The sequence below is a fragment of the Phyllostomus discolor genome, chromosome 5 (assembly GCF_004126475.2).
Source record: "Phyllostomus discolor isolate MPI-MPIP mPhyDis1 chromosome 5, mPhyDis1.pri.v3, whole genome shotgun sequence".
Classification (NCBI taxonomy): Eukaryota; Metazoa; Chordata; class Mammalia; order Chiroptera; family Phyllostomidae; genus Phyllostomus; species Phyllostomus discolor.
The window spans coordinates 698,979-722,574 of NC_040907.2; the positions used below are offsets into that span (position 1 = coordinate 698,979).

General features: G+C 70.9%; 1 protein-coding gene across 5 annotated transcripts in view; it reads left to right on the forward strand.

The window, feature by feature from the left end:
- The first annotated feature begins 3,829 nt into the window (after nt 1-3,829).
- PRKCZ (protein kinase C zeta) overlaps nt 3,830-23,596 on the forward strand; it is a 48,783-nt gene continuing 29,016 nt past the window's right edge. Inside the window, exons 1-4 of one of the 5 annotated variants that reach the window (XM_028511908.2) lie at nt 3,888-4,094; nt 7,864-7,985; nt 8,677-8,766; nt 10,093-10,143. In XM_028511908.2, coding sequence (XP_028367709.1) covers nt 4,024-4,094; nt 7,864-7,985; nt 8,677-8,766; nt 10,093-10,143 — 334 coding nt within the window. In that variant the 5' untranslated portion in view covers nt 3,888-4,023. Of the gene's footprint in view, nt 4,095-4,494; nt 4,946-7,862; nt 7,986-8,676; nt 8,767-10,092; nt 10,144-14,430; nt 14,456-23,596 lie in introns of those variants that run through there. The other 4 variants (XM_036025190.1, XM_036025191.1, XM_036025193.1 and 1 more) reach the window with 4 other exon arrangements.

The following is a 23,596-nucleotide window of genomic DNA, read 5'->3' on the forward strand; positions in this document are numbered from 1 at the left end:
AAACAATGAAGAACTGTCCTCAGGTGAGGATCAACAAAAAATAAAAATCAGGTGAGCCAGGTGCCACCTGGGGGAGAGACCTTGGCTGGAGTCTCCCTCCCGCCTGTTCCCCGCCGCCCGCTGTCTGCCGGGAGAGGGGGCAGGGCAGGGCAGGAGGGGGGTGCTGTGCTGCCACGCCCTTCCGTGTTGTTGGGGTTTTACCAAAAGCCTGTGTCACTTTTATAATCCATTTAACACGCACGCACGCACAGCGTGTGAACTTTCCGTCAGGAAGCAGCAGGTGTCGGTGATTGTGGACCTGCAGGAGGTCTCGGGGAAATGGGGGCAGGCGAAACTGCGGGGGGTGCGGAGGCCCGGCCCTCAGCTGTGGTCCGCCCCGGCTAGCATTTGGGCCCAAAGGTCGCCCCCTTGCTCTGCCCCGCCCCCAGGGGCGCCGGGAGCTCTCACACTGTGGCTTCCTGCCGCTGACTGCAGCGTGGAGGGGAGGCGCCACCCCGCCCAGTGACCCCTGGGACAGGCCGAAGTCCTGGGAGGCGGGCCCGGCCCCAGCGCTCACAGCGGGCCACACCCATACTCATTCATGCCACTGTGTGCCCGGTGCCCGGAGGTTGGGGGGCAGGGGCACAGTGGGGACCCAAGCTGATCAGGTCCCAACCCCCACCACGTCCGGAGGGGGAGCTGGGTGGGAAGTTTCGGAACAAACGCCCTGCCTGGTCCCTAGGGTGCGGAGCAGGCAGTGGAGCCCCTGAGGCTGGACGGGCACACCTGTCTGTCCCTCGGGCCCACGCCCTCTGCCCTTGAGGCGGGTCCGAGGGCCTGGATGGGCAGGCTGCAGCGAGAGTTGGTGAGGAGAATGCAGAAGCCCAGGCCTCCCATCCCCCCACCCCCAGGAGGATGGGAGGCCTGCATCCTCCTGGGGGTGGGGGGATGGGAGGCTGCTGGGGAAGGTGGCTTTTCCGGGCACCGCACCCCCACCAGGGGGTGCACATGGTCCCAGACCCAGGGGTTGAACCTCCCTCAGGACCCCATCCTGGGACACTCCCCTCTCCCTCCCCAACCCCCACAGGGAACAGAGCCTCGCCCCAAACCAGGCAGCTGTCGCCCTCCTCCAGACTTCCCTCTCCAGGACTGACCCAGGCACCAGCCTCCAGGAGGGAGGCCCCCACGATGTGGCAGCTGTGGCCACAGCCAGTGTCCGGGAAACACCGGATGCCGGTGGCTTCGGCCTTAGCAAGGGTTCCCCTGGTTAGAAAGGCACCCCCCCCTTGGCAGACCCTCGAGTCCAGTTTGCCTCCACACCCCACCTACGGCCACGGAGCCCTGCATGCCCATGCAGAGTTATGCAGGGGTCCCCCACGGGTGGGGGTGGGTGAGCAGGTGGTACCTGAAGGAAGTGTGGGTCTGGGGGGGCGGGGTGGCCCCTGGAGGGAAAGCCCCCTGCAGAGGCCCGAGGCAGGGGCTGGCCTGGTGGCCAGAGGGCAGCACGCCAGGCAGCGGATGGCAGGAGGCGGAGGCAGAAGAGATGGGGACCCAGGCCCTGGGGGATTTTCCAGAGGATGATGGGGATCGTTGGGGGTTTTCAACACGGGACAGAGCGACACATTGTTTTAAGGAAATTGGAGGCTGGGGCAGAGACCCCTGTGCGGAGGGTGGGGCCTGGACCAGGAGGTCCCCAGGGAGGTGGCAGGATGCGGCTGGAATCTGGGAGTAGGCTGAGGCTGGGACGTTCCAGATTTGCAGATGGAGGGGAGTGAGGGATCAGAGGAAGGAGGCAAAGGGGCCTCCACGGCTTTCAAGCTGTGCGCCTGGAGGGGGCGTGGGGGTGGGGCACTGGCACAACGAGGTGGAGAAGGGCACCGGGAGGGAGGTCGGGAGGTCGGGCCAAGAGGTGTGTGGTGGGGGCCCAGGCCCAGGGCCCCGCCTGAGCATGGGAGGGCATTCGGAGCCAAGGCCTGCCTGGAGCGGGGGGAGTGGGGGCATGGGTGGTGGAAGAGGGTGGGAGAGGGCAGCACTCTAGGGTGAGAGTTTCCAAGGGTACCGGGCAAGGGTCCATTAAGAGGAAGTCTGCAGTTTGACCAGTAGGGTTTTTATTTATTGGTGGTAGAGAGAGAGGAAGGGAGAGAGACACAACCCGAGGGAGACAGAGAGACAGGGAGAGAACAGCTGACCTGTCCCACGTACTCATGCAGCTGCTGCTTGTCTGTGCCCCAGCCGGGACTGAACCGGCAACCTCGGCGTCGCTGGACGATGCTCCGACCCGCTGTGCCACCCGGCCGGGGCCCCCCCAGCATTTAGAACACAGGAGTCTGGTGGGTGGGGGCGGGGGCTCGGAGAAAGCAGCGGGAGCCATGACGTGCAGGCAGGAACGCGGAGGCTCCTGGAAGGGATGTCGTCGTGGAGAGGAGCCACAAGTGGCCCGGGGGGTGGGGGTGGGGTGCGGGGCAAGGCTCTTTCTTTGCTCTTGTTTTTTTTAAAAGACAGGCGAGATCCCTGGCACCTTAAGTAGGTGAGAAGTGGGTGGCCAGCAGGTTTCTCTGTGGCCGACTCTAGGAAGGACAAGGGTTCTCGGGCCGCAGAGGTGGTCCACTTGGTTCCCCAGAGCTCCCCCGTGCCTGGCTCCCAGGAGGTGAGGAGGCGCCCCAGGTATCCGAGGAATGAAAGAGTGGCCGAACAGGGAGTCCTTCAAATTGTCCAGCTAAGGAGTGGCCCGGTGAGGAGGGGCGAAGCCTTGGCAGGGAGTGGAGTCTGGGGTCAGAGGGTGCCGACAGGGAGGGGTGAGGAAGGGGTGGGAGGCGGCAGGGGATCGCCTGGGGGAGGCTGGGGTTTGGCACGTGTGGCCGGGATGAGGGGGCTGCAGGCCCGGGAAGGGGGGCCCGGTGAGGTCCTACTAACTGCAGGTGTGGGTCCTGCGGCAGCAGCCAGGAAGGGCCGGAGGGTCCCTGTCCCTGGAGGAGGCGGGTGTGCAAAGGCACTGTCCAGATCAAACGCCAAGGAGCACTGTTGTGGACTCAGAAATGAAGGTCACGGGCGACCTCGGCCAACGCAGTCAGCCTCCTTGTCCAGGAGCAGAGGGGGCTGGCCAGCGAGGGTGGACAAGCCTTGCCTGCAGTGGGATCTTGGATCCCAACAAGGGAGAAGGGCGGCTGGGCCGGGACAACCAGCGGAGCCCGGACGTTGGCCGGCGTCTCTGCTCCCCGCAGCCTGTCTCCGCACCTGGAAACTGCTAACACGCCGTCGTAGCTCGTTGGCGGATCGCGGATCTGAGTTCCTGACCGCACTCTGGGGAGGCCGAGCTCCCTCTGTCCGACCCCCCGCCCCCAGGTCACCAGCGACCCCTCCCCGCCGTCCTCTAGAGCAGCGCTCGCCCTGGCATCGCCCGCCTCTTGTTAGCACAGACGGCTGGAGTTCCGACTCAGTGGATCCGGGCCCGAGAGCTGGCATTTCTAAGTCCCCGGGCCACGGCATCGCGGGGACCCCACCTGGGAATCACCGGCCCCGGAGCGAACTGCACGGAATGGCCACTGGCAGGCGGGCAGTCCCCGAATCCCCGGCCGCCGACACAGCCGGAGGTTGCCGGGCAGAGCCGGGCGGCGCGCGCTCCCATTGGCCGCAGGTGGGCCGCGCCTCGCCCGACAGGTAGTGTCCCCGCGCCGCGTCATTGGGCCGCGGCCGCGGGGTCCCCCGGGGATTGGCCCAGGTGGCGGGCCCCGCCTCGCCCTCATTGGCCGCAGGTGCCACCGCCCCCGCCCCGGGACCGCCCGCCCCGCCGATTGGCCGCCGGCTGGGTCGGCCATGTTCCGACCCCCCCCCCGCCCCCCCGCGGGCCAGACGCCAGACTCCGCGCCCCCGCCCCGTCCCGCGCGCCGCCCAAGTTCGGCGGAGTTGGCCGGCGCCTCTCGACCCCAGCGCCGCGCGCTCCCTTCCGCGTTCCGCCGCCCGCCCCGCCTGGCGCCGGGCCGCTGGGGGCCTCGCGCCATGGCCCGAGCGCCCGGGGCGCGGCGCTGACGGCGCCCGGAGCGCGCCATGCCCAGCAGGACGGGCCCCAAGATGGACGGGAGCGGCGGCCGCGTCCGCCTCAAGGCGCACTACAGCGGGTGAGCGCAGCGGGGCCGGACGGGGCGGGGGCGGCCGCGCCGGGCCGCCCGTCGGGGACCGTGTCGGCGCTGCCGCGGGCGTCGGAGAGCCGCGGTCCTGGTCGCGGCGCGGGAGCGAGGGGACAGCGAGGCGCGTCCGGTCCCCGGGCATCCCGAGAGGTCCTGACGCACCAGCGCCGAGGGGCGGCCCGGGTTCGCCCCCCGGCCGGGGAGCGCTCCTGCTCGCGGGGTGCAGGGGGCGCTCCGCGGCGCGCGCCTCAGCCCCGGGCGCGCTGTGGACGTTTCCCCCGGAAAGTTAGCCGGGCCGCGAAGGCCGCAAACTGGGAAGCCTGAACTGTGGGTCGGACGGTGCAAACCGCGGGCCGAGGTCGGGGGCCGGGGTTTCCCGAGTTTCCCCGGCGTCCGCGGCTAGCGTCCGCGGCTGGGGACGAGCTTCAGGACCAAGGCGAAGGCCCGGGGCAGAGCCGCCCGCGGCCGAGCGTGGCGGGCGCCTGGCTGGGGAGCGCTGGGCGCGGCTCCCCCGGGACCGGACCTTTCGGACACCGACCCGCCCCGCGGCCGCGCTCCGCGGCCTCGACTCAGTCTGCCTGGCGGCGAAAGGGGGCGAGCGGGCGCCTCCCTGGCGACAGTGGCGGGGAGCGCGGCGCGCTTGGCCGCGGGACGCGCGCTGGGGATGGAGGGGGCGGCGCCCCGAGCGCGTTGCAGACGGCGCTCCGGGAGAACTGGGCGCCTTTGCCGCTTTTTCCTCCCGCGGGGTCGGCCTCCGGGAGTCCGGGAATCGGACCTGGCTGCTGTCAAGGTCGCCTCGGCCCGGTGGGGTGGGGGAGCGGAACGCCGGTCCGATGCTGCGGGTGAGCCTGTCAGTCTGGCTGGAGTGGCACCCCCGGTACTCGGGGTCCGACCGAGGGGCGCTCCCGGGCGGGTCCTCACGCCCAGGGAGGGGCTTCGGGCTCTTAACCCCCCGAGTGTTTCTCGTTTGGGGTCTCTGGTCACGCCCCTCCTGCCCCTGCGCCGTCTTCAGTCAGGTGGGGCGGGGGCTGTTGGTGGCAGAACCGGAGGAAGAAGGTTTTGGGGAAGCGCTGGCGAGCCCACCTGAAGGGGTCGGGAAGCGTCGGCTGGGCCCTGGGTGTCCGCTCCCCGGGGGGCCGGAGCACCTGGGCTTGCCGCTGGGTAAACGGGAGCAGCTGTGGGACCTTTGAACGGAGTAACCGGGGACTTTGTCTAAATCAGAGGTAGCCCTGAGTGGGAGGAGGCCCACACCCGGAGCCCCCTGGGGTGGGTGCGAACGGGCCTCCTGCAGACAGGTTCAAGAGCCCCCCGCCCTCCCGCAGGCCCTGAGCTGGGGCGCAAGGATGGAGACGGGTTGTGGGGAACGTTCGGGGGACCCCCGGGAGTTCTGGGCCCCCCGGCTTTGGCCCCTGGAGAGCTCTTCAGTTACCAGGAGTAACGTGAGCTGCTGAGTCTGGTTTCCCGGGCGGCTGAGGCCACGCCCCGCAGACGAGGCCCCGCCCCGCCCCCTTTCCTCTTCCTTCCCTCCCCGCCTCTGCTCTTTCCTCCCTCTCCCAGCTCCCCGCTCTCACCCTCCCTCCCCTCTTCCCGCTCCCCCTCCTTCACGTCCCCCTCCCTCCCGCAGCCCTCTTTTCTTCCCTGGGCTGCCTCCGTTCCTCCTCCACCTGCTCTCCCCGTCTGGCCCCTGCCTCTCCCGGGGGACTGAGGTGGGAGACCTGGTCCTCCGGGCACGGCCCTGACGCTGGCCTGCAAAGTGCCCACCTAGACCAGCACCCACTTGCCCAGGCCCCGTGGGCCCGGGTGACGTTCTGGCTCTGGGTGGTAGGGTGCTGGCGCCTCCCAGAGGGAGGCTGTTCTTGTGCCGTCGGGCCAGGGGCTGAGGGCCGGCCGGACATGTGGGAGACACCGGTGAAAAGGGGGTTCTTCCGCTGCCCCCACTGGTAATGGTTCCTTCTGGTCACCCCATCTCATCCCCCGAGGCCCCCAAAGGCTTGAGATCACGGTCTCCCTTCGCCCACTGGGGCCTCCGGAGGGCGTGGTGCCACCGGAGTGAGTGGGGTCTGGCGGCACCTGCGTTGTCCAGGGGCTTTGGGGTGATGCGCGGTGGTTTGGGGACCCTGCGGGGCCTCGGCCAGCTGCTTCTGTGAGGCTGTGGAGATGACGGTCCCTCTTCCTCTGCTCAGCCCAGCCCCCTGTTCCGGAGTCTGCACGGTCCAGGGCCTGCTGTGTGCAGAGCCCAGCACTGGTCCTGCGCCCAGGAGACCCGGGTGTCGGGGGAGGGGCGTCCCCCAGGCTGCGGGGGGCGGACTCCTGGTCCCCCTGCCCAGGGCTCTGTCTTGCTCAGGGGGGCTGCTCGATTCAGGATTGGGGTGAGGGCAGGGGTGGTCGTCACAGGTCTCACCCTGGGGGTGAGGGTGGGGGAGGGAGGGCCCCTCCTGGGCTTGCTGACATCATGTCTCACGGGGCTGGGAGATTTGGAGCCTGCCACCGGGCGCTCCCACGGTGTTTCCTGGGGGAACAGTAGCTTCCACTTAGAGGCAGAATGCGGGGGAGCGTCTTGGGGCAGGGAGAGGTCAGAGGTGAAGGGATGGCAGACCTTGACTTCCAGAGTTCCTGGGGGCCGGAGGACTGGGGACACTGGGTCAGGTGCCGCGTGTGGCAGGTAGCAGGTCCGGGCGACCCCAGGGTGGTGGAGTGGGCGGTGGCGTGGTCTTCGCCTCTGGAGCCCTCGCTGATGAGCACGTGCCCTCCTACGCCCTCCTGTCCCGCCTGCTGAGACGCTGCCGGCCGTGGTGGCGAAGGGCCGGGTTAGCCCTGGCGTGCTTGGGGTCCTGGGGGCAGGTGACGAGGGTCTCTGAGCAGATGACCAGCGGGAAGGGAGGGCAGCCAGCGGCCCTCAGCGAGAGCGAGGCCGGTGGGCAGGTCCTGGACCCTCGCGGCCCTCGCCTTGCAGTCCTGTGGTCGGAGACTCTGTAAACCCGCGCCGGAGGAGTTCAGAAGCCGGCGGCGCTGACGCCAAGCGGGCGCTGCCTTCTGTTTGCAGGCCCTGCGCTGTCGGGTGTCAGGCGTGGGTGCGCGTTCCCCGCAGCCCAGCCTGTGCTCCGAGGATGTACGCCCCTCTCAGTTCAGTGACGACGTTCCCCGCCCCCGTTGGTGCCCTCCCTCCCCTCCGTGGTGACGGGACAGGGCCGGCACTTGTTTCGGGGCGTGGCCAGAGCGGGAAGTGCGCCCCCGGACCCCCGAGCCATTTCGAGCCGTCCAGCATCAGCGTCCCGCTTTGGGGTGAAGAGATAAAAGGCAATGGCGTTCTGTGTGACTTCCTTTTCCGAAAAACGCAGGGAGGCAGGTGAACGGTCTCTCCAGGGCATCCCTGGGCCGTTACATTACTCCATTCTGCCCCTCCCCCTCCCCCCTAGTTTTTTCTCGGTCCCCCATCCTGCCCCAGGCCTTTGTCCTTGGACCTGATGCCCTTGTCTGCATGGTCCAGGTGTGCCGACAGGTTCATGAAGGCTATGGGCGTGACCCACCTGGTGACCTTTCGGGCAGAACAGGCACCCCGGTGCCTGAGCTGCTGCTCGCCCGGCTTCCAGTAGGGGGCGCCTCCCCACAAGGGCCTTCCCGGTGCTGATTTAACAAAATCGGGGCCAGTGGTTCTGGGAAAATCGCAGTTATTTCGTCAGTAATTCGGTCAGCCGGGGGCCCGCATTCGAGCCGACTCGCACGCGCGCCGTGGTGACCTGTCCGCACCCTCTCTGCCCAGGGACATGCTGATCACCAGCCTGGACGCGGCGACCACCTTCGAGGAACTCTGCGCGGAAGTGAGAGAGATGTGCAGCCTGCACCCGGGCCAGCCGCTCACCCTCAAGTGGGTGGACAGCGAAGGTAGCCCGGCCCCGGCCAGCAGGGGGCGCGCTGTCTCCTGGGCGCGGGAGGGAGGGAGGCCCAGCCCCCTGCGGGCCACCGCGGCTTCCCGGTGGGGCGGGCGTCTGTCTGTCCGAGGAAGAGGCCGCCGCCTGCTGGCTGGGCGTGGGCAGGAGGACTGCCCCGCACTGGGCCCGCTGTGGACCTGCCCTCACCCCTCACCTGACCGCCCTTTCCCAGACTGGGGGCTTGCCCTGGGGTGGTTTGGAAGGGTGTGTTCTCTCCGTTTCCCCAAGGAAGGTGGGCAGGTGACTTCCATCCGACCGCCCTCTCGCTGTCATTGTCCCTGCCTCAGACAGACACACATCCGGGAGGGGCCCCTTCTCGGGGTGACCCCGGCTGCGGCTGTCAGCCGAGGGCACGGGGCCACGCTGCCCGGGTTCTGTGCGTGTCTGTGCTCCCCTGTCCGGCAATGGACCGCCAGGAGCCTTTCCCTTTGGGCTGTGACGGCCCTAAGAACATTCTGGATCTCGCCCAAGCCCAGAAGCTCCCAGACCTGAGCTCTGCACGCGGCTGCCTCGGGCTGTGGGTGAACTCGCCCTCCCTGCTGGGGGCGGGCTGCTTCCGACGTGGGGCCCCGGGGTGGCTGCGTGTCGTGTGGGCCCCTCTGCCTCGGACCTGCGTGGCCTCAGCGACGGGTCTTGCCCCCCAGGTGACCCCTGCACTGTGTCCTCCCAGATGGAGTTGGAGGAGGCCTTCCGCCTGTGCTGCCAGCACCGGGACGACGGGCTCATCCTTCACGGTCAGTGCGGCCGGGGGTGGGGGGGCGGCCGGGCTCTCCGAGGCTGCCCTCGGCGTCCCGTCCCGGGGGCGCAGCAGCTTTGCCGGGCTGCCGGGGGGCTGGGAGCCGCACAGAGGACCCGGGTTTAAGGTCTTAGGGCAGCAGAGAGTTGAGGGACGTTGAGTGGAACGCAGTGTGGGGTTTTGGGTTTTTCTCACACGGTATCATTAACCCCGATAGAAACGGCTCTCCCTGGCAGAGTCCGGGAGGCGCCCGCTCTCGGACGCAGGGGCTGGGCCCTGGCTGTGTGTCCTGGGGTTCACATCCTGGGTGCACCGGGGGCCCGGGCTGGCTCAGCTGCCTCCCGCTCTCCCGAAGCGCCGAGGGTCTGGGGGCGTGAGAGCAGGTGCAGAGGGGTGGCCCCCCTGCGCTGCTCGGGGCCAGACCCGAAGCCCCTCCCCTCGGCGTCCCGAGGTCATAGCCCCCCTTAGCCCGTTCGGCCCAGAGCTGGGGTGAGTGTTGAAATGTCGCTGTCATTCCAGTGTAGTCCTTAAATTGGGGGTTCACACCGTGCCCCCCACTCTCTTGGGGCCCCGCAGGGTGTCCGGGGCCCAAGGCGTGGCTCCGGCAGCCATGACCGAGCAGCCACGTGTGGGCCAGAGTGCGAGACTGGCCGCCGGTCTCTGTCAGCCAGTCACTCTCTCCAGGGCTGGGCTCGTGGCTGGTCCAAACCCTGCCCTCCCCCCCCACCCCCATCCCGTGTTGAAGCTCCGCCCAGAGACGCGGTTCAGACCTAAAAGCTCTCGTCGGCCGCTCTGTCCCTGTGGTGAGCGAGCACTCACGGCGCCCCCGACCTCCTCAGCCGCGGAGCGTGAAACTCCCTGCGTGCCAGACGAAGAAGCAGGTCGCTCTGTTTCCGCTCCCGCGCTGTCCGGGCTCCTGTGTCCATGCCTTACCGCGGGAGCCCTGGGCGCAGTGGACAGTGTTTACCCGCGAGCCCCTGGGCGCAGAGACGGGAGGCGAGCCTGCACCGCCGGGGCCAGAGTGCCCGCGGGCCGCCCACTCCGTGTCGCGCGATGTGGGGCGCGTCCGGCACTCGGCCCCCTGCGGCCCCTCTGCGGCCCTCCTGACCTCCCTGCGCCCCCGCGTCCTGCGGGAGGGACTCGGGCGGACGCCCCGGTGCTCGGGCTCCCAAGTCTCGGCCTTCCCGAGCGTCTCCCGAGCAGGCGGTGGTCCGCCACGCGTGGGCTCTGCTCCCGTGCTGGGTCTGCCCGGTCCACCCAGCCCCCCGCCCCGGGGACGGCGCCCGTGGGGCTGACGCAGGCTCTCTCTCCCCCTCCCCCGCAGTGTTCCCCAGCATCCCCGAGCAGCCCGGCATGCCTTGCCCCGGAGAAGACAGTGAGTACCGCCCTTCCCTCTGCCTCCGCCGCGTGCTGCCGTGCGGACCTCGACGTGTTTGCCGGCCGGGGGAGGCGGCGTTTCCGGGGGCCTGTGGTGGACAAGTGCTTATCCCAGGAAGGCGAAGGGGAGTGACCGGATGGGGGGCCTCCTCTGGGGTGTTCAGTGGGGGGCGTCCCTGCCTCCTCCTCCTGCGTGTCTGTCCCGGGGCACGAGCAGGGCCGGGGGGAGGGCGGGTGCCGGGAGCCCCGAAATGCCTTCTTCTTCCCCAGGAGGCAGGGCCCTGGCGGGGAGCACAGGGCGCGTCTCGGGCTGGCTGGGGGCAGTGGGAGCCCCACCGACGGTGCCAGCGGGGGCAGGTGACCGGTGTGGTGCACCCGGGTCAGGGGGCGAGGGCGACGGCAGCGGTGGGGGGAGGGGTGGGTGCAGCCGGAGACCTGGAGGCTGGGAAGCCGGGGACAGAGGGGCGTCCGGGCAGTGACCCAGCCAGGGCGGGGCCGTCCGGGGCACACCCGCCCGGGAGCGGCGGGCAGCACGGGTGACGTGCCGCTCTTCTGCGAGTGGGACTTGGGGGCTGCAGGGACTCAGGCCACGGCAGCGGTCCGTGAGGTGGACGTGTCTTGGGTGTTCGGGGGGCGGGGGGGCGCAGGGGATGACGCTGTGACCCAGGACCCCTCCTGCTGCAGCCCCTGGTGGCCAGAGCAGGCCTGCTGGGGCGGGCGGCCGGCACAGGGGTTCCAGGGTCCTGGCCTCCCCCCCTCCCCCGGGGCTGCCCACCTCCCATGAAAGGTCACAGGCGTCCTGAAGGGCGCCGTCACGCCCGGCAGTCGGTGGTCTTGGATGCGCGAACAGATGAAACTCGGTGCGCGTTCCTGCTGGGTTCTCGGGGGGGGGGGGGGGGGGGGCGGCGTCCTGGTTGTTGCCACCCAGGCGGCTCTCGGTGGTGGAGACAGGCTGTCTCCGTCCGCCTGTCCAGAGAGGTCTCCGGCAGCCGGCGTGGCCTGGGCATGGCCTCTGCGCTGTCCGGCATCCGAGAAGCTGGAGCCGGCCGTCCGCTCAGCCCCGGCCCCAGCGTCTGAGGTCCGCCCTCCTGTGGCCACCCTGGCGCCTGCCTGGCTTGTTCCCATGGGGTCGCTGCTCTGTCCTGGGTCCCCTGCATGCCAGCCCCGTGACGGGGAGGGTCGTTGGGGTTGGCTCGGCCTCTGCTCCGCTGGGGGTGGGGGCCCTGGGACTCCGGGGACTTGGGTCTCCGCTGGAGGTGGAAGCGGGGTGTGTCCCAGTGGCCCTGTCCCCGTGGGGGGTGGGGAGAAGGTGGGGCCCTGCCGGAGTCCCGCCTCGGGTGCAGGTGCAGGCCCTCGGGGGGCCCTCCGCGGGCAGGAGCTGCAGAGGCACCGGCTCCCGTGGGAGGGCCTTCCCACCAGTGCTGGGAGGCGGCGGTGAGGGGGGTGTCGTCCTGGGTCACACAGTGGGGGTGTGTTCACGTGGGGCCCGACTTGGGGGTACGGGCCCCCACTTGACCTGGGACCACTGAGGGCACTGGAGCCTCGAGGCGGGTGCCGTTGGCAGGAGTGCACCCCGGGCTGGACCGTGGGCCTGCCCGCCCCTCTGCCGGCCCCCCCCCTCATGGTCAGACCCCACAGGTGCGTGTCGCTGGCACCTGGACCCCACTGGGGATCCCCTGTAAGTGGGGCGCCTGAGTCAGGCACCCTCTCTGGGGCGCCGCTGCCCGCTCCCTGCCCAGCACCCTTCGGCCCCTCCGACAGCGGCTTGTCCGCGGGGGCGGGGGCCGTCGGGAGCCGCTGGGAGCCGCCACGGGTCCTCCCGAGCAACTTTGCACCCGCAGCCCCCGGGCGCTGTGGGGTGTCTGTTGTTCCACTGAACGCCCAGCTTCATGCAGCTCTGTCTCAAATTATTTGCGACTGACCGATAAAGCTAGTTGTCTGCCTGCAACAGGCTTCCAATAAAATCAGCACCCGGCCAGGTCAGCCGGGTTTTCTTGCGTCCGGCAGATGCGCGCCGTGGGCGGGTCGGGGGCTGCACGCCCGCCGCGTGCGGCAGCTCACACGGCGCCCGTCTCTCCCGGGAGCCTCCCGTGCCCGGGGAGTGGCCGCGGCTCCCGACTCTGCAGGCCTGGTCGGGGTGTCGCCGGCTTTCCAGAGACCGCCCGGGCAGTGCGCACGGGGCCCTGTGGGCACTGCGGTCTGTCGCAGCCACTCGGCTGCCCTGCGGCGTGGCAGCGGCCACCACGGAACGCGGACGGTGGGCCGGCCGGGCCTCAGCGGAGCCTCGCTCCCGAACGCCGGGGTCGGCAGGCCGTGCCGTTTCCCGTGTCCTGATGTATCGCTGTTGTGACTTGCCTCAGCCGGGCGGAGCCTCAGTGGCCAGTGCCCGAGGAGGGGGGCGCCTGTCGGCCTGCGTTTCCAGTAAAGGTCACGCGGGGATCTGCCCCCGAGGGTTGTGTTTGCACTTCCACGATTGTGCAAGGCCGTCACACAGCCGGACACTCACTCGCGAGCTCCACAGCGACTTCGGGGCGCCCGGCAGGCAGGCGTCGGGGGAACCGGGGTTTGAACCAGGCCGTGGCCGGAGTCTGCAGAACACGGTGACGCAGATCAGAGAGCCCGGCGCCTGCGCACCCCCGAGGGGAGTGGCGCGGGGGGGGGGGGGGGGGTCCCAGCGGGGATGCACGTCTGCGGACCTGCCCCTCGATGGCAGCAGGCACTGCTAGAACTGGGGGTGGGCGTGTCCCCTCACGTCCCCTCCCCCGGGCCGAAGCCTGCTGCTGGGGTTGGCACCTCACCGCGGGGCTCCGGGGGGTCCTGGACCTCCCCGCGTGTGTGTTGGATTTGAGGGAAACGGGCTTGGGCTCCGGTGCCGCGTGAGGGCTGAGGCTGGGTTTGGGGGGCCTGGCCGGGGAGGAGGAGGAGAAGGAGGAGGGTCAGGCTGGCCGTCCTGGCTGGGGGTCTGCTCAGGCCCTGTGTGGGGTCCCCGCACCCCCACCTTAGGCTGCTGGGTGTGCGATTGCACTCAGTCACTCAGCCACCCTGTTCTCACCCCCTGTGTGTGTGTGGGGGGGTGCCCCCCAGAGCAGTGACCGCCTCAGGAGGCCCCCTGCCCCATGGTCTGGCCAGCCTTTGACTGGACCCACGGCCTCCCCCCTCCCCCTTACCTTGTCCCCCTCCCCCATGTCCCCACCGCCAGGTCACCCGGCTCGGGGCCCTTTGTGGATGCGGGTCAGCGGCCACTTGCACTTGGGCGGCCACCGCGCCCCTGCACCCTGGCCGGAGGGAGCCGGCCAGCTGGGCGCTGCCGCCCCGGACCGCGCGCCGCACTCCCCGGCGGAGCCGCCTCCTCCCGGCCGCCCAGCGCCGGCCCGGCTCGCGCAGAGATGCTTGTTTTCATGTGACGTCAGCCCTGCACATCCAGGCCGTGTTTTCGCTGGTGCCTCAGCTGCCGGCTGCAGCTCCCCGGGGGAGCCGGTACCACCGGGCCTGGAGACCCGAGGCGGCAGGGACGCGAGGGGTGGGGGACCGCCGGCCAGCCCGCCCTTCAGCGGCCGCCCGGCCCGGGAGCCCGCCCGCCCGCTGCGGGGCCCAGGGGCCGAGGGGACGGAGGGCAGCCCCGGCGTGAAAGGGCAGGAAGATGCCCGCCTTCGCGCCCGCCGCCCCGTAGAGCAGAAAGGCGCCCGTGCGGCGGCGGAGGAGGCGGCGGAGGAGGAAGGGTGAGTGCTGCGTGCGGCCGCCAGGGCCGCCGTGCGCGCTCGGGCCAGGCTGCGGCCCCGGCCTCCCGGCGCCGCACCGACGCCCCCGCAGACGCGGAGCCGGCGTGCGGGGGAGCGCGGGGCCCGGTCCCCGAGGCTGACGGAGGCCCGGAGAGCCGCCGCCGCCGCTGCTGCGGGGGCGGGGAAGCCAGCGGGTCTCCCCAGACGGGGTCTGTGCCCAGGCCCCTCGGCGCGGCCGCGGGTCAGGGAATAACCGCGTCCCCGTCCGAGCCCCGCGGGGGCCGGGGGCGGCCCCGCCGTCCGCGCCGGCGGCCTGGGGCATGTGCGTGCCTGGCTCCCCGCCCGGCAGCGCCGCGGGCGGCAGGTCCCCGGCCGCAGCAGCGCGCAGCGCGGAGCCCGGGGCGGCGGCACCTGCTCCCCCGGCCCGGCCCGCCCCTGGCTCCGGCTCCCGCCGCCCCGGCCGGTCCTGGCTCCGGTTTGCGCTGACGACACGGCGCGGGCAGTGTTGACGTGCGCCGGCTGCAGGTCCTCGCGGGCGATGAGCGTGGGGGCGCCCCGCTGCCACCGCCGCTGCCACCGAGATGGTCGGAGGTAGACAGGTTGCGGGGGCTGGGGCTGCATGGGGGCGGGGGGTGGGTGCGCTTCTGACGTCCATTTTGCAAGGTGCTCCTGCGAGAGCAGCAGCAGCAGCCGGCAGCCCCCCACGGGCTGACGGGGCCGGGGGGCGTGGGGGGCTGGGGTGACAGGGCCGCCCAGTGTGTGTGCACAGTGGCGAGTGCTGGGGAGGCGGGGGGTGCGGGGCCCTGGGGGCAGGGCGCGCCCCTCCCCCAGCAGCAGGAGGGCCTGCTCCGCAGCCCCTGGTCGCGGGGCCGTGGGGCCGCGGCTTGTGGTGGACCCTCCAGTTATGAAACGTGGGCTGCGTCGGGGCTGCCGGGAAGGGAGCGGGTGGCAGCTCACACGCGTGCCGGCGGGTGGGCAGAGATTAGCTGTGTCATGGTTTCCTCGGGACAGCTCGGCCTCCCTCCTTTCGGGTGATCACGCGCTGGCCGTGCTGGGCTGGTGCGAGCCCCCAGAGCGCAGACCTGGGGATGGGGACCCGGAGCGGGGCCTCGGCGGGGTCCAGCCGCAGCTGGGAACAGGGCACAGGCTGGAGCGGCCCCTCCCTGGAAGAAGTGTCTCCCATCTGTGTCGATGCTGGTGGACGGGGCCGTGGCTGCCCGTCCCCCGTCCCTGGGTCCTGGCCGGCTGCGTGTGGACGCACCGTGGTCCTGTCCCAGCTGGGAGCCGCTGGCCAGGCGCCATCACAAAGTTCCGAGCCGCCAGCAGTGACCTGAGGGGTCGTGTGTGCTGTGTGCCCGGCTGTGGGCCCAGGCCACCCTCCCCGACTTCCCCTCCAGGCCGCCAGGCTGCCTGCCGTGGGGCCCGGAGAGACCTGGTCAGCCCCACCAGGGCCTCCCTGCCACCCAGCTCCGATCTGCTGGGGACCCCGTCAGCGTGGCCTGTGGCCCAGGGGACACTTCCCACCTCGTGAGCTCCCTGTGGCATGGGGGAGGCCAGTCTGCCTCTCATCTGCCGGGCGGCCCTAGTCACCAGGATGGAGCAGGCCCCCCGGCAGGCCAACTCCGGGAGGACGTGCTCGGGCCCCAGGTCCGCGATGCTTGGGGTCCGGCCCCCGACCTCTGCTAATAACCCAAAGACATGGGTCGCAGGCGTCTCCTTCAGGGACCGGGAGTGTGGACGTGCCGAGCGGGGCGGCCGGGGGGGGGGGGCGCCCCTGGACGGATGCTCTCCAGGGCCAAGGCCATGCCCGGCCCGGCCCGGCCCAGAGGAGCCTTCCCTCTGCGCCTGGGGCCCCCCATGCCCACACCGGGAGGACGGAGAAAGTCTGCTCCCTGGGATCCGTGGGGGAGGTGAGCCAGAGGCCCGGCCAGCGGGTCCACGCCGTCTGCTTCCCCGTCACCGCTGCCAGGCCTTTGCACGTGCTGCACCCCTGCCCCGCCCCCCAGGGCTCGGACGGAGCGGGCCTCCCGCGACTTCTGCTGCTTTACGGCGGGGGGGAGGCTTCGTTCAAAGTACCCCCCTGCGCCAGTTACCCCCAACACTGTTCTTGGTGCTGACGTCGTGGCAGCACCCTGCCGCTGTGTTTGGGCTCGGAAGTCTGTTTTCAGACCGCTCTGAACGCACCGCGTCAGGGCACCTCGCTTCTCCTCCCCTCCGTGTCTCCGAGGCCTCTAGGCCGGTCCAGCCGCGTTCTGACCCCTCCACCCCCCGGGTGGCCACGCCGGGAACCCACGGGCCTGCTGTCCCGCGGGAGGCTCGGGGTCGGGGGAGGCGAGGGTGCCGGGCTCACGACAGGCCTCTCTGCTTTCGTTACACGTATGTTGTTTGTGCCCGCAGACGTGATTCGTGACGAGTTTGCCTCCCTTTGCGGGTGTGTTACTCATCTCTAAAAGTTGACTCGGAGGGAGAGAGAGGAAGGGAGAGACGGAGACGCTGGTTTGGCATTCCAGGCACCGGTGCAGACGCTGGCCGGTTCCCGCGTGGGCCCCGACCGGGGACCGAGCTTGCTGCGTCGTGCTCCTCCTGTTTGTGCTGGGCCAGTGAGGGCGCGCACCCGCAGGGCGGGGGGTGGAGGGGACCGGCCGTCCACTCTGCCGTCTGGTCTGGGGGGTCGGAGGGGGGTCCGGGGTCTCCTCAAGGTGGGCTCTTCATCAGCCACTCCCGTGGGGAGTTCCAAAAGGCTCCGTCTGCGGCGGGACAGAGCCGGCCATGGGTGCACAGGGAGGGCCTCACCGGGGAGTGGGCGCCCAGTGCCCACCCCGTCGTGTCCTCGATGCGACTTCCCACGGCTTTTGGCCCCATGTCTGTCCCCGTCGCTGCCCACTTCGCTGTCCCGGAGGCGCCCCGGCGCTCCGTCCAGACCACCTGCTGAGCTTGCTGTCCTGCCCCTGAGGTTGAGCTTCCGAGTCCCCGAGGTCCCTGGGCCCGCGGAGCCCTGCTCCCGCTCCCCCGGCAGACGGTCCCGCCCTGTGGCTGGGGCTGGGAGTTGTGGCGAGAGGCCCTGTGGGAGGGGGCAGTTCCTGAGCTGCTGGGCGCCCCGCTGGCTCTCAGGCCGCACGTGTGCGACCCCCACGGCGCCCCTCGGGGTGCTGCCGCCGGCCCTGCTCTGGGGCGCGGGCACCGGGGCTCCTCCCCCGCGGCCGGGCCGGTGCACGCTCTGGCGGCTTGCGGCCTGCGACCTGGTCCCGGCTCGCTCCGCCCTGTGGCTCACACCCGTGTGGACTGAGCGACCGTCACGGGTGAGGGCTGAGCACGTACCACCCGCCCCCGCAGCTGGGACTCAGAGAGGCGCAGACACGGGACGAGGGGCCCCGGGGCCCGTGGGTGGGTGCTGTCTCCCTTCGGTGTCTCTCGGGCCCTTACGCCGCTGTCTCCCGAGAGGTCCCTCTGCTCCGCTGGGTTTGGCCGGGAGGCTTTCCTCGGCCCGGGGACCATCTGTCCACGGGGACGGGCGGGCGTCGGGAGGCTGCTGGACGCCGTGGTCGGTCCTGGCGGGGCCCGTCCCTGGGAGCCCCCGCGGGGGCCGTCCCCAGTGCCTCGGGAGGGTCTGGGTGTTCCCAGCTGAGTCCTCGTTCCACCGGCTCCCTGGGGTGAGGACAGGCATCTCCTCCTTAGAGGTGTGTGGCCTGTGCTGTGGGCGCCCCAACTCCCCGTCCCCGGAGCCTTTGGGGTCCGGCCCTGCTGGGTGTCCTGGCGGCTGGTCGCCCCGTCCGACGTCCGGCGCGGTGCTGCCGCCCTGGGTCCTTTGCCGCCGTGGGTGCGCCGGTGTCCTGTCCTCCCACCGGCCCGGGGAGGCGGCTGGGAAACCGGCGTGACGGCGCCCCCGCTCTGCCCGCCGAGGCTCCGGCACGTGGCGTGGGTGGGGCTGGGGCCCACAGGTGCGTCCGTGACCCGGGCGTGGGGGTGTGTGTGTTTGGAAGACCTCACGTTTTATGGCAGTGTCGGATTTACAGGAAGTCGGAGTGGGGGCGGATCCCACGAGCCCCCGGTGATCAGCACTTGGTGTCAGTGTGGGGCCTGGTGTCATCGCCCGATGGACGCAGACACTGTCGCCAGCTCAGGGCCGCCCTCCCTGTGGGTCTCCTCTGTCTCCCCTGCCGCCCTCTTCTCGCCCCACACAGGCGGCGCAGGGGGGAGCTGCTGGCGGGGGGGCTGTGGGCGCAGACCTGCCTGCTCTCCCGGCAGACGGGGCGCCCCCTCTGACCTTGGCCGCCAAGTGCTCCGGGGCCGCTGCACTGCTTTTCTCCACGAGCAGAGACGACGGGGGGGGGGGTCGGGTGGAGGGGGGGCAGCCTTCACTGCATCTCCGCCCCGGTCGGGTGTCCAGGCGGGCAGTCCCCGCGTGGTGGCTGGGACGGATGCCCGGGCTACTGGGTGGGTCCCCCCTGGACAGCCAGCACCTGGACCGCGCCTCCTCCCACTGTGAGGCAGGGGGCGGGGTGGCACATCCCAGGGCGCAGTCACCCGGGGGCTTGGGGCCGGCTGGGCGGCGTGTGTTCTGGAGCGGCCGCCTCGGGTGGGAGGGAGGAGACGTGGTGATGCCGTGTCCGCCTGGCAAGGGGGGGGGGCCTGCTGACCGTCCGTCCATCCGTCTGTCAGGGGACGGGGGCCGTGGTGTGCTGGGCTCCGGGGGAGGAGAGGGGACCCTGGGCCAGTGACTCGTGGACGTCCCCGAAGGCGGCTTTGGGGACAGATGCTCGGGGAGGCCCAGGGCTGGCGCCCGCCCCCGCACCATCCCCTGGAGCTGGGCCCCTCCACCGGACAAGGGGCCGCGGACACGGCTCGCCAGACACCGCCCTCCCCGGGGGGCCCGGCTCTCCTGTTCAGAGTGGCCCCGTGACACTCGCGCTGAGCACCTGGATGTGACACTCGGTGCTGAGCACCCGGGTGACAGGCAGCTTCGGGGCAGCCGACCTGGGGGACGCAGGCGAGCCTTCAGCGGAGCGGGCGGCTCCGTCGTCTGGACCGCGGTCCCTTCACAGAGACGGTGCGGGTTCTGTCCCCATTTGAAACTCCGAGATTCTGCAAAGTGAGCCTGGTGCTGAGTGGGCAGTGGGGGCGCTTCTGTGAGCCCGGCAGTGGCTGCCGTCAGCAACGGTGCTGGTTCCGCTCCCGCGGCCGCGGACCGTCCGGCACTGGGAAAAGCTCGGTGCGCCTTCCCAGCCCCATGGGTCCACGCAGGTGGGCGTCTGTGGGGTTTCTGCAGACCCGCCGAGCGGTCCTCTTTGCGGTCTCACACCCTCACCCGCCTGAGGACGTGCTCACTGACGTCGGAGCGAGAGGGAGGGAGGGACGGACGGACAGACAGACGTGAGAGAAACATCCACCGACGGCCGCTTGCACCTGCTTTGACCCGGGATTGAACCCGCAACCGGGCGTGTGCCCCGACTGGGGACCGAACCTGTGACCTCCTGGTGCACGGGACGGGGTCCCCGCGTGCTGAGCCATGAGACCACGGCTGACGGTGCTCCCTTGACGGCTCGTGGTCCCCGAAACCACATCGGGGACATGCTGGGCTCCGGCTTCAGGCCCTCGGCCCACTGAGCCCCGCGGACCTTGCGAGGGCGCGGTGACTGTCCCCTCCACCCCGGGCGCATGGGAGGAGGTGCCGCCCGCTCCCTGCCACCGGGGAGTGGCTTGCCCTTGGGGTTCCCCTGCAGGGGTCTCTGGGACCCCTGGGGTCACGCAGCCAGTTACCTGCGCCCTGTTGTTCGGGGGCCCGGCTGCCTGCTGCTGAGCTGGGGACTCGGGTGGGGACGAGTGGGGGCGTGGGCGCATGCCGTCACCCCGTGGAGGCTGGGGGGCCCGGCCCTGAGGCAGGACGAGTGTCGCAGGTGGGCTCGCTGCGCCCCGACGTGACTGACGTGAGTGTGCCTGCCCCGCCCCCGGCTGCATGCCCGCTGCCAGGGGCCGGCAGCCCTTCCCGGGGTGTCGGAGCCAGCTCAGGGCGGGCCGTGGCGCGTGGGGGGCCGTGTGGCCGCGGGCGGGAGCAGGCTCACGGGTCGGCCGTGGTGCCGGGCCTGCCCTGAGCTCTCGAGTGGTCCTGTCCCGACAGAAGGTCGTCCCCGGGGCACTTAACCGCCCCTCCGCCTCCTGCCCGGGCGGTGAGCGACGGGTGACTGTCACACGGAGCGTCTCAGCAGATCTGTGAGACGCTGCAGTGACGGTCACACGCCCCCTCGCAAGGGTGCACTCGGCGCTCCGTGCGCCCCTGCGGAGGGAAGACGGGGGCGGGGGGCGCCCACGCCACCGGGCGGCAGCGGTGACCCTCGGGCAGGAGTCCCGAGTGGTGGGACCCCAGGCGCCTGTGTGTGCCGGCACCGGGCAGGGCTTCGAGCAGCTCCGGCTCCCTCTCGAGGGTCCTGGAGACGGCCCCGGGCCCTACCTGCGGTCCCCACGCCGGCTGGCGACGGGGCCAAAGGCGCAGCCTCTGCCGCTTTGTTCATTGTGTTCTGTCAAAAGGCTTTGTGGTGTGGGGGCGCCCGGAGCCAGCGCCAGCAGAGATCCCGCTCCGGCCGCTGCAGAGTCCCTGTGAGGGCCCAGGCCGCCGCTGCCCGGCGCCCCCGCCCCGGTGGTCCCGCAGCCCCCGAGGGCTGTGCCAGGTCACGGCTGTGCCGGAGTGGCCGTGGCTGTCCCCGCCATCCCTCTCCCCGCTGCGTCTAAAACTCGGAACCCCACGGGGCTGAGGGTCCCGACCCCGAGTTGGGTAAAACCCGTCTCTGTCCTTGTGGGTCTGGGGCTCACGCTCCCTCCCGCTCGGCGGGCAGGGCCTCTGCCGGCCTGTCCCCGCCCCCCCACCCCGCCCCGCCCCGCCCGTGTGTGTGCAGTCTCATCCGATCGACTGGGGCGGCATCGGCCGCGGAGGTCACACAGGTTCCTGGTGGCCGTCCTGTGGTGCACCCTCTGTGTGCTGGGTCCCCCGTGCCCTTGGCATTTCCCCTCCTCCTGCGTGTCCCCTACTTTCTGGCACCGGGGCCCGCAGGACCATGTGCGTGCCCCAGACGTCCTGGAAGAGCCGTCTCTCCCGGGAGTCACTTCCTTTTGGGGTGGGAGGAGGAACTTGGAAACTGGGGCCCTGGGCGCCCGAGCTCCCAGCTCCCCCATCTCCATCGTCTTCCTCCCCTTCTGGGTGCCCCCGGCCTGTCTGCCCGCTCGGGGGCTGTCACTGCCCCCCGGATGGAGCAGGGTCAGAGCCGCCGTGCAGGGATGGGACGGGGTGGACGGGGGCCCCTCCAGGTCCCGTTGTCCTCAGGCTGCGGCCTGTGCCGGTGCGGGGGGCCCGGGAGCCGACGGGGGTGCTGTCCCCTCGGGGGCCACGGACAGCTCGGCAGGCACTGGGTGCCTTAATTCGTGTGCGCTTGGTTTCAGGGACATTTCCTCATTCTTTTTACTGTTGCTTTATTTACGGGCTGTGTACTACATTCATGTAATTCGAAAATGACGACTCGCAACGACCCCTGTGGGTGTAGCGTCGGCCCCTCGAGCCCCCAGCTCGGCTCGTCCTGGGCCCCCCTGCCCCCCCCCTTTCGATCCGCCTCGTGCGAGTGTTCGCCTCCTGGTGGCGTGAGGGGCCGGAGTCACCCTTTGCTGCCGTGTCTACCCGCCCGAGTCGCCCTGCGCTGCCGTGTCTACACCCTTCTCTGTTTTTGAAGCGCGGATACTTACTTACAGAGAGTGCAAACTCTCTCTGTAACTAAATGATACACTTTCAAAGGCCAAGAACATCTCAAGACCCAGGGAAACAAGGTTGCGACTCGTCGTCATTAGGTGGCCCTGAGCCGCAGACGCCGGCCGCCTCCCGCGACAGTGTGGCAGGTTTTCTGCAGAGGAGCCAAAGCAGAGCTCACTTCCTGCGCCTCCCCGGTCATACTTTGTCCAAACTGTACCTTTTTGGCCCCTTAGAAAAATTTTTTCAGCCTCACAGAGTAGTGTTGTGAGAACGTGTACATTTTAGGGTTGCTTTTCAAATTCGGGAGGAATCGCGGTCTCGTTCATTTCCGTCCTGAGGACACCCGGACGCGCCCTTGCGCGGCGGCCGACCCGCACCGGGCTGGGAGGTGGCCAGCCCACACCTCCTGCTCGCTGCCTGGCCCGCGCTGCGGGCGCCGGGCTCGGCGGGCTCCGTGCCGCCTCCCCTCGCCCTGCGGTCTTCGGAGCCGCGTGAGACGCACGCGACGCCGTGTTTTTGTGGAGATGCTGAACCACAGCGGTCACCTGGAAGTGCCAGCTGCCTGCAGCCCCGCCTGGGCCCGTGCCCGCAGACGCCCTCCCCCACGTTCAGGTCACGCGGTCCCTGGTCTGTCGGCTGTGACTTGTGTTCAGAGCCACCGCCCCTCCGCCTCCTGCCCGGGCCGTGGGCGGCGAGCGACTGTCACACGGAGCGTCCCAGCAGGTCGGTGAGACGCTGCAGTGACTGTCACACGCCCCCTCGCAAGGGCGCGTTCTGAGCAGCTCGTCATCAGGTGACTTTGTCGCTGTGCCACCGCCCCAGGGGCACGTGCGTCACCCAGATGGCACGGCCCACCGCTCGCTCAGCACGGCTCCCGGCCACCACCTTACATGGCCTGCCACAGCCCCGGGTCCCGTGGGCGACGGTGGTGCGGGGGCGTGTGTGTGTCTGAGCGCAGGGAAGCTCCGGGGAAGATGGAGGTGGGAGCAGGGCCGCCGGGACAGGGCCGGCCGGCCAGGTGGGGCGCCAGCGGCCCGCACACGGGAGGGTGGGGGGCGGGAAGGCGGAGCTAAGCAGCCTCTGTGAGGGCCGGGCGCCTGGACAGACCGTGGTGGCTCCTGGGCCACCCACGAGACACCTCTGCTCGGAGGGACCCTCCGGAGGCCCCGTGTCTGCGGGACCTGCTGCGGCCTGTCCCACCGCCCGGGAGGGGCTGGCGCCGCGTCAGCAGAGGAGCGTCCCGCGGCCCCGAGCGACGCGCGGGGCGTCACTGAGGAGGTTCACGGCGACAAGCACCGACGGGTGACTCGGGTGGTTCTCCCGGACGCCCGCACTCTGGTCCGGGCGGTCCGCCACCCCCTGTCTGCGGCGGGAACGGCCGGCGGAGGACGCGGGTCTGTGTCTGGGAGGCCGCGCGGGGAGCCCCGCCCGCTCCGTGCCCAGGCGCCTGCGGCCGGAGGGCCGGCCTCGAGGGGACCGGCGCGGGGACAGGCCGTGTGGTGACTGGCACGTGCTGGCTGCCCGCACACAGGGGTGAAGGCGTCTTTGTCCTCGGGGGCTCGCGTCTGAAAGGCGGCTTTCTCCGGCCGCCCGGTGCGCCGCCCAGCGTGGGGGCGGCTGCGGGGGGGCGGGGCTCTGCTGGCCCCTCCCCGTGCCCCTCGGAGTGCCAGGGCCTCCCCGCCTCCTGGGCCCAGGCTCCGCCTCCCTCACCTGCTGACCCCGCCCCGAGGGCCAGCAGGACCTGTAAACAGCCCCCTGGGCCACACGCCCCCGCCTCTGCTCCTGCCCCTCCCCCCCCCAGTCTCTGTGGCCTGCAGGCCCCTCAGGGCCCAGCCCTGCCTCTGCCGGACAGCCCAGGCCAGCACGTCTCTCCTCCCCTCCCCCCTTCCCTGGAGTGGCTGCTCAGAGGCACCGCCCCTCCGCTCTCCCCTCCCCAGGCCACTGGCTGTGCGACCCCCTCGCCCTGTGTGGCCTCTGCGGGGGGCGGGGCATCTGCTTTGACC